A 6,753-nucleotide genomic window follows, 5' to 3' on the forward strand; every position below is an offset into this window, starting at 1 on the left:
TGATACTCAGAGTCAAGTATGGATCAATAATTCACCTTTTTCCTCCTTTCAAATAACTTATTAAAGCATATATATGCGGAAAGGAAGTATTAACCCAAACACCCATTATAAAGAAATAGAACACTATTAGTACTTTGTAGCCCCTCTATGTGCCTATTTCACGTTTACAACTTTCACCCTAATAACCACTACCTTCAATTTTGTTAACCAATCCTTTCCTGTCATTTTTGCACATAACCTTTAATGTGTCACCCTACCACAACCTGCTTTTTAACTCAACAGGTCTGTGACTTATTCACACTAATCCAAGTTCTCTCCCCCCTCCCCATTCAATTGTATTCAATGGCACAACTACCCACAACTTGAGACATTTGAGTTGTTTCCAATATCCTGTTGTCATGAATGCTGGTATACAAATTTTTCTGTATGAGGATGCTGGGCCAAGTGTGCAAGGATTGCTCTAGGCATTACAGTGTAGGGTATAAAGCTTAGGGAGGAATTTCTGGATTGTTTTCAACTTTCCTAGATAATGTCAAATTATTTTTCTAACTGGTTGTACCGAAATTCACTTCTAAACTTAGCAATACAGCAAAACACTGAGCAAACATCCCACCTCTAAACTTAAAATGAGATCAACTATTTTCCTTCCGAATAAGGTATAAATCAAAATTTTAATTTTGTAAAAAGTGGCAACTGAAGTGGTTGTGGCTAGTAAATCTGGTAGTTGTGTATCTGAACCACAAAAAATAAAAATGTTTGGAGAAAATATCGTTAACAGAGCCCTACGACAGACAATTACATCCATTATCTTTTAATTACTGACAACACATCAAAGTAAAAGCAATTACCCCTTCCTCAGAGGAGGAAACAGGTTTACAATGGTTTCGGATCTTGAACAAGGCCCGCCCCCCCCCCACACACACACTCACTCTTAGTGGCATCACTTTACTTTTTTGGGGGACGGGGGGAGTTCGAAGGAGGCCGGAGTGCAGTGGCGCGATCTGGGCTCACGGCAACCTCCACCTCCCAGGTTCACACGATTCTCCTGCCTCAGCCTCCCAAGTAGCTGGGATTACAAGTGTGCGCCACCAAGCCCGGTTATTTGTATTTTTAGTAGAGACGGGGGTTTCACCATATTGGCCAGGCTAGTCTCAAACTCCTGACCTCATGATCTGCCTACCTCAGCCTCTCAAAGTGTTGGGGCTACAGGCGTGAGCCACTGCACCCGGCCTGTCCAGACACCGCTCTTCTAAGTGGTAGCACAAATAAGAACATCTCTTAAGCGACATTTTCTTTTACCAGTAAAATTTAAATCTATCTGGGAACTTTAGGTTTAAACCCATGTTAACTTCCAACCCAGTAATTCTGGCATTATAATACCAATTACTTTTTTTTTTTTTGAAATGGAGTCTCGCTCTGTCGCCCAGGCTGGAGTGCAATGGTGCGATCTCTGCTCACTGCAACCTCCGTCCCCCGGATTCAAGCGATTCTCCCGCATCAGCCTCCCAAGTAGCTGGGATTACAGGCATGTGCCCCCACGCCAGGCTAATTTTGTATTTTTGGTAGAGACGGGGTTTCTCCATGGTGGTCAGGCTGGTCTCGAACTCCTAACCTCAGGAGTCGGGCCCGCCTTGGCCTCCCAAAGTACTGGATTACTGGCGTGAGACACCGCGCCCGGCCCACAACACCAAGAACTTTCTAGAGACACCGAACAGTTGATGCTGCTGTCCAATTAGGAAAAAAAAAAAGGCTGAAATAATAAAATTAAAACTAAACGACCCCAAAATCTCTCCTTCCCCTAAACACGATCATTCAGATGGGAACTCCATTGCTTTACATCCCAATGTATTTCTCCCACTTAAAATGTGACTGAAAAGGATTAAAATCTATTTTTAAAAATAAAAAGTCGGTCTTTTGGTCTCCAATGCCATAAAGTGAACTCTAGGGACAGAATGTCAAGGTTGCCATTTCGTGAAAGGTTTTCCCGGGCTGAAGTCTTCTCTTAGGAAGATCCGTTTTTCCAGATGAAGTTCGAGGCCTGAAGACATCAAACGGCCCGCCCGAAGCGGCCAGACTGAAGAGCCGGCAAGTCAGGCGAGGCCCCGACACCCCGGCCGGGTCTACCGCGGCCAGGCCGCCCTCCGGATCCCTCCCCTCCCCCCGCGCAGCTGGGACGAGGCCGGACCGCGCCACGACGGCCGTCCGCACCAAGAGGCCCAGCGTCGCCAAGCCGCCGCCCTTCCCGGGTCCGAGTGACCCTGGTCCGAGGCCCGCAAACGAAACCGCCGTCTCGCCTCGCCTCCCCGGGTCGAGAGCAAGGCTCCCAGGCCCGCAGTCCGCTGGGCCTACCCAGAAAGCAACTTCCCCACCCCCACGCCAGGCCTCTCCTCTCCTCCCCCACCCTTACCCTCCACGGTCACGATCCCGGTCCCGGTCCCCAAAGCCGCCTCCGCGCATGGTCCCAAACGGATAGAGATCTGGGAGCGGGGCACGGATGGCCGGGCTCGGGAGGGCCTGCGGCTCCGGTCTGGTGACGACCGATGGCGGCGGCGCCTCCGCTGTTGGGGCGGCGGCAGGCGCAGCGCTCTCTCGCTCCGACGCGCTGTCTCCCGTCGCAGACGCCACCGTCGCCGCCTCTCTCGTCGGAGACGGGAGCAAAACACAGAGAATCGGGGCTATAAAGCCGGTGGGCAGGTTTGGCTACGCTCAAACCCGGCAGTGCCGCGGTTTAGGCGTCTCCTTCCTTCCCAGCGACTGCACAAAATGGCGGCCGCCGCTGAGTCTGCTCCAACTTAACGCTACGTACGGCGGAGAGGATACGTAAACAGCGTCTTGGAATAGCCCGAGGGCTCCGCGGAGTACTACGGGTATTCTTGGAAGCACTTTACGTCAGTTGCGACGATGGCGGTATTTTGCGGTGTGTATAAGAAAAACAAAGTACGGAGTGAGCGTAGAGTTTTCGCGCCACCTGAACTAGAACGTGGGGTGAGGTGGGAGGAAAAGCCTCCGGTGCGACGCAACATTCTTTGCGTCGTTTGCCGGCCTGCTGTTGCGAAGATGCGCAGTATGCGTAACGCATTCTGTTTAGAGAATAGAGGATTTTGCCGGATTCCGATCTCTGGTCAGACCCCGCGGCCAGCTTGTAGAAGTTGCTTTGCAGAGACAATAACCGTCCTCCATATTGTTATCAAGTTTCAGGGTCTCCTGGTGCCAGAAGCCGGAAGGGTCTTAAGTTCCCTGACTGGTCTTCCTATATGGTGCTGGCAGCCCTCTCGCCCCGCCGCCCTGGGCCGTTTGAGAATGGCGGCGGACCCCGGCGCCATTTTCTTTTGGTTGTCTCTCGCTGCTCTGTCTCCGGCAGCCATGATGGATGCGCCGTGTCCCTTTCTTTCGGGAGTTGGTGAGGTGTCGATGTCCCCATTAGGTTAAAGCCCCCTCAGCTACGCTTGGTTCACACTGAGGTGCATTTTGTGAACCGTATGTTTTCACCGTCCCTGGCCAAGCACAGCCGTTGCTAATGTGCTTGGAGGCTGGGCGTGGTGGCTCACTCCTGTAATCCCAGCACTTTGGGAGGCCGAGGTGGGCGGATCACCTGAAGTCAGGAGTTCCAGACCAGCCTGGCCAACAAGGTGAAACCCCGTCTCAACGAGAAATACAACATTAGCTGGGTATGGTGGTGCGCGCTTGTAATCCCAGCTATTCGGGAGGCTGGGGCAGTGTAATCGTTTGAACCCGGGAGGGGAGGGTGCCGTGAGCTGAGATTGCGCCATTGCACTCCAGCCTGGGCGACAGAGTGAGACTCCGTCTCAAAAAAAAAAAAAAGAAAAAATGTGCTTGGAGCCCCAGTGGACCCCGTGGGCTTTTGGCTGCCTTTAAACGGCGTTCCTCAGAAAGCCCTGAGAAGACCCCAGCACTCAGGAGAACAAGGTTTCAGAGCGGTGGCCCGACACAGAAAGGGCAAAGCCATAAGGACAAGTGTTGAACCAGGCTAGCCCACGTTCTCCGCTCAGTTCCTTCTATACTGGCTTCCCTTTTCTTACCTGCTCCCTGTCCTCTCAAACTGCATTTTAAAGCCCTTCAAACTTGGCCAGATGGCGTCCCACAACTGTTGAGCAGTTAAGGCCCTCGAGACAGGCACATCTAACGTCTGATTTCAACAGATAGGTACAAGTAGGGAAATTTGTCCCTCTATGTGGGTGCTGAGTGGGGTTTTTTTGTTGTTGTTTTTTTGAGAGAAAGTCTTGCTCTGTCGCCCAGGCTGGAGTGCAGTGGCATGATCTGGGCTCATTGCAACCTCCGCCTCCCAGGTTGAAGCGATTCTCTTGCCTCAGCCTCCTGAGTACCTGAGATTACCGGCGCCCGCCACCGTGCCCAGCTAATTTTTATATGTTTGGTAGAGACAGAGTTTCAGCATGTTAGCCAGGCTGGACTCAAACTCCCAACCTAAGGTGATCTGCCCATCTCGGCCTCTCAAAGTGCTGGGATTACAGGCGTGAGCAACCATGCCTGGCCTTTTTCATCAGCTTTTAAGTTCTGGGGTCCATGTGCAGGATATGCAGGTTTGTTACACAAGTAAACGTGTGGCATGGTGGTTTATTACACAGATTAACCCCTCGCCTAGGTATGAAGCCCAGCATCCATTAGCTATTCTTCATGATGCTCTCTCTACCTCTACCCCCACCCCCGACAGCCCTTAGTGAGTGTTGTTTTCCCCCTCCATGTGTCCATGCGTTTTCCTCTGAGTCTTTGATTAGTCTTCACTGATGCCTTCCTCTCATGCTCAGTTAATCTGCAATTTTCACATAAGATAAAATCATCATAGGGCAGAGGCAGCAGTCAGATATGTGTTTGTCTCAGGTGAACAGAGGGATAAGTTTTTAATTCTGTCCCTTGTCCTGTGCTTGTGATGATAAACCATTAATGTCCATTATCAGGGTGAAATTCAACAGAACTGTTTTAGCATAAAGATCTTGGGGGCCAAAAAAAAAGAAAAAAGATCTTGGGGGCCTGCAAGGAATCTCCTTGTGGCAAATTGTAAGGGGCCTATGTAGCTTTTCTTTCTTTCTTTCTTTTTTTTTTTATAAAGATGGGGTTTTGCCATGATGGCCAGGCTAGTCTTGAACTCCTGACCTCAGGTGATCCACCCCCTTCGGCCTCCCAAAGTACTAGGATTACCGGCGTGAGCTGCCGACCTTTTTTTTTTTTTTTTTTTCTTTTTAAGAGACGGAGTCTCACTCTGTCGCCCACTAATTCATGGGGATCCTAGTAGGTGAAGGCTCTTTGGCCGGTTAGATGTAAATGAAATGAAAGACTAACATAGGCTTGGACTAACCAAAGACTAAGGGACCAAGGCCCTTTCAGTGGCAGCTTTTTAGGTCTGAAGAAGCCATGAAACTGACCCAAAAGAACTACTGGGTCACTTTGGCCACAGACCACCAACTTTGTTACCTGCAGGGCCGTCTCTGAGCACTCACTCATTCTTGGTGGGGCTCAAGCATTAAAGATCAGACCTGCCAGGACTGTGTGGCTATGCCTGCTGGTGCTTGGGAGGCCCTCATAGTCTCCTGAATTGCTGTAGGGCCTTATCTTTGATGTGGACACAAACAGTTCTTTCATCTTTCTGGAAGAGCAGATGATTGGGATTCTTTTTTGGCTTTTGACAAACACAAACAGGAAATTCAGCCCTCCTTAGGCTAGAGGGGAGGGAGTAGGTATATGCCAAACTGCAGATCAAATTTCATAGTAGCTGAACAGGACTTTTATTTTTATTTTTGGAGACAAAGTCTCACTCTGCCACCCAGGCTGTGGTGCAGTGGCATGATCTTGGCTCACTGAAACGTCTGCGTCCCGAATTCAAGTGATTCTCCCGCCTCAGCCTCCTGAGTAGCTACAGACGTGCACCACCACGCCCAGCTAATTTTTGTATTTTTAGCAGAGATGGGGTTTCATTATGTTGGCTAGACTGGTCTTGAACTCCTGACCTCAGGTGATCCACCTGCCTTGGCCTCCCAACTTGCTGGGATTATAGGCGTAAGCCACCTTGCCCAGCCACATTTTTTTTCTTTCTTCCTGTGTTTCTTTTGAGATGGAGTCTTGCTCTGTCGCCCAGGCTGGAGTGCAGTGATCTTGGCCCACTGCACCCTCCAACTCCTGGGTTCAAGCGATTCTCCTGCTTCAGCCTCCCAAATAGCTGAGACTACAGGTGCAGGCTGCCACACCCAGCTTATTTTTTGTATTTTTAGTAGAGATGGGGTTTCAGTGTTGCCCAGGCTCCCGATCTCAGGTAATCCACCTGCCTCAGCCTCCCAAAGTGCTGGGATTACAGACATGAGCCACCGTGTCCTGCCTAGTTTGTTTTTTTTCTTTTCTTAAAAACAAGGTATCACTATATTGGCCAGATTGGTCTTGAACTCTTAGCCTCAAGCAATCCTCCCACCTTAGTCTCCCAAAGTGCTAGGATTACAGGCATGAGCCACTCTGCCTGGTTATCTTTTTAAAAATACAGGCTTGGCTGGGCCTGGTGGCTCACACCTTTAATCCCAGTACTTTGGGAAGCTGAGGCAGGCTGATCACAACGTCAGGAAATCGAGAGCATCCTAGCCAATATGGTGAAACCCCATCTTTACTAAAATACAATACAAAAAATTAGCCAGGTGTAGTGGTGCGCGCCTGTAGTCCCAGCTACTAGGGAGGCTGAGGTAGGGGAATCGCTCGAACCTGGGCAGCAGAGGTTGCAGTGAGCTGAGCTCATAC

The 6,753-nt window shown here is 50.1% G+C and overlaps 1 protein-coding gene across 2 annotated transcripts in view; it reads right to left on the bottom strand.

Annotated features, from left to right (window-relative positions):
- DDX17 (DEAD-box helicase 17) overlaps positions 1 to 2,792 on the bottom strand; it is a 26,426-nt gene extending 23,634 nt beyond the window's left edge. For both annotated transcript variants that reach the window (XM_017509000.2, XM_017509001.2), the window contains exon 1: positions 2,408 to 2,792. In XM_017509000.2, the coding sequence (XP_017364489.1) occupies positions 2,408 to 2,457 (50 nt within the window). In that variant the 5' untranslated portion in view covers positions 2,458 to 2,792. The remainder of the gene's footprint in view (positions 1 to 2,407) is intronic.
- Between the last annotated feature and the right edge of the window lie 3,961 nt (positions 2,793 to 6,753).

Source organism: Cebus imitator, unplaced genomic scaffold (genome assembly GCF_001604975.1).
Source record: "Cebus imitator isolate Cc_AM_T3 unplaced genomic scaffold, Cebus_imitator-1.0 Scaffold404, whole genome shotgun sequence".
Classification (NCBI taxonomy): domain Eukaryota; kingdom Metazoa; phylum Chordata; class Mammalia; order Primates; family Cebidae; genus Cebus; species Cebus imitator.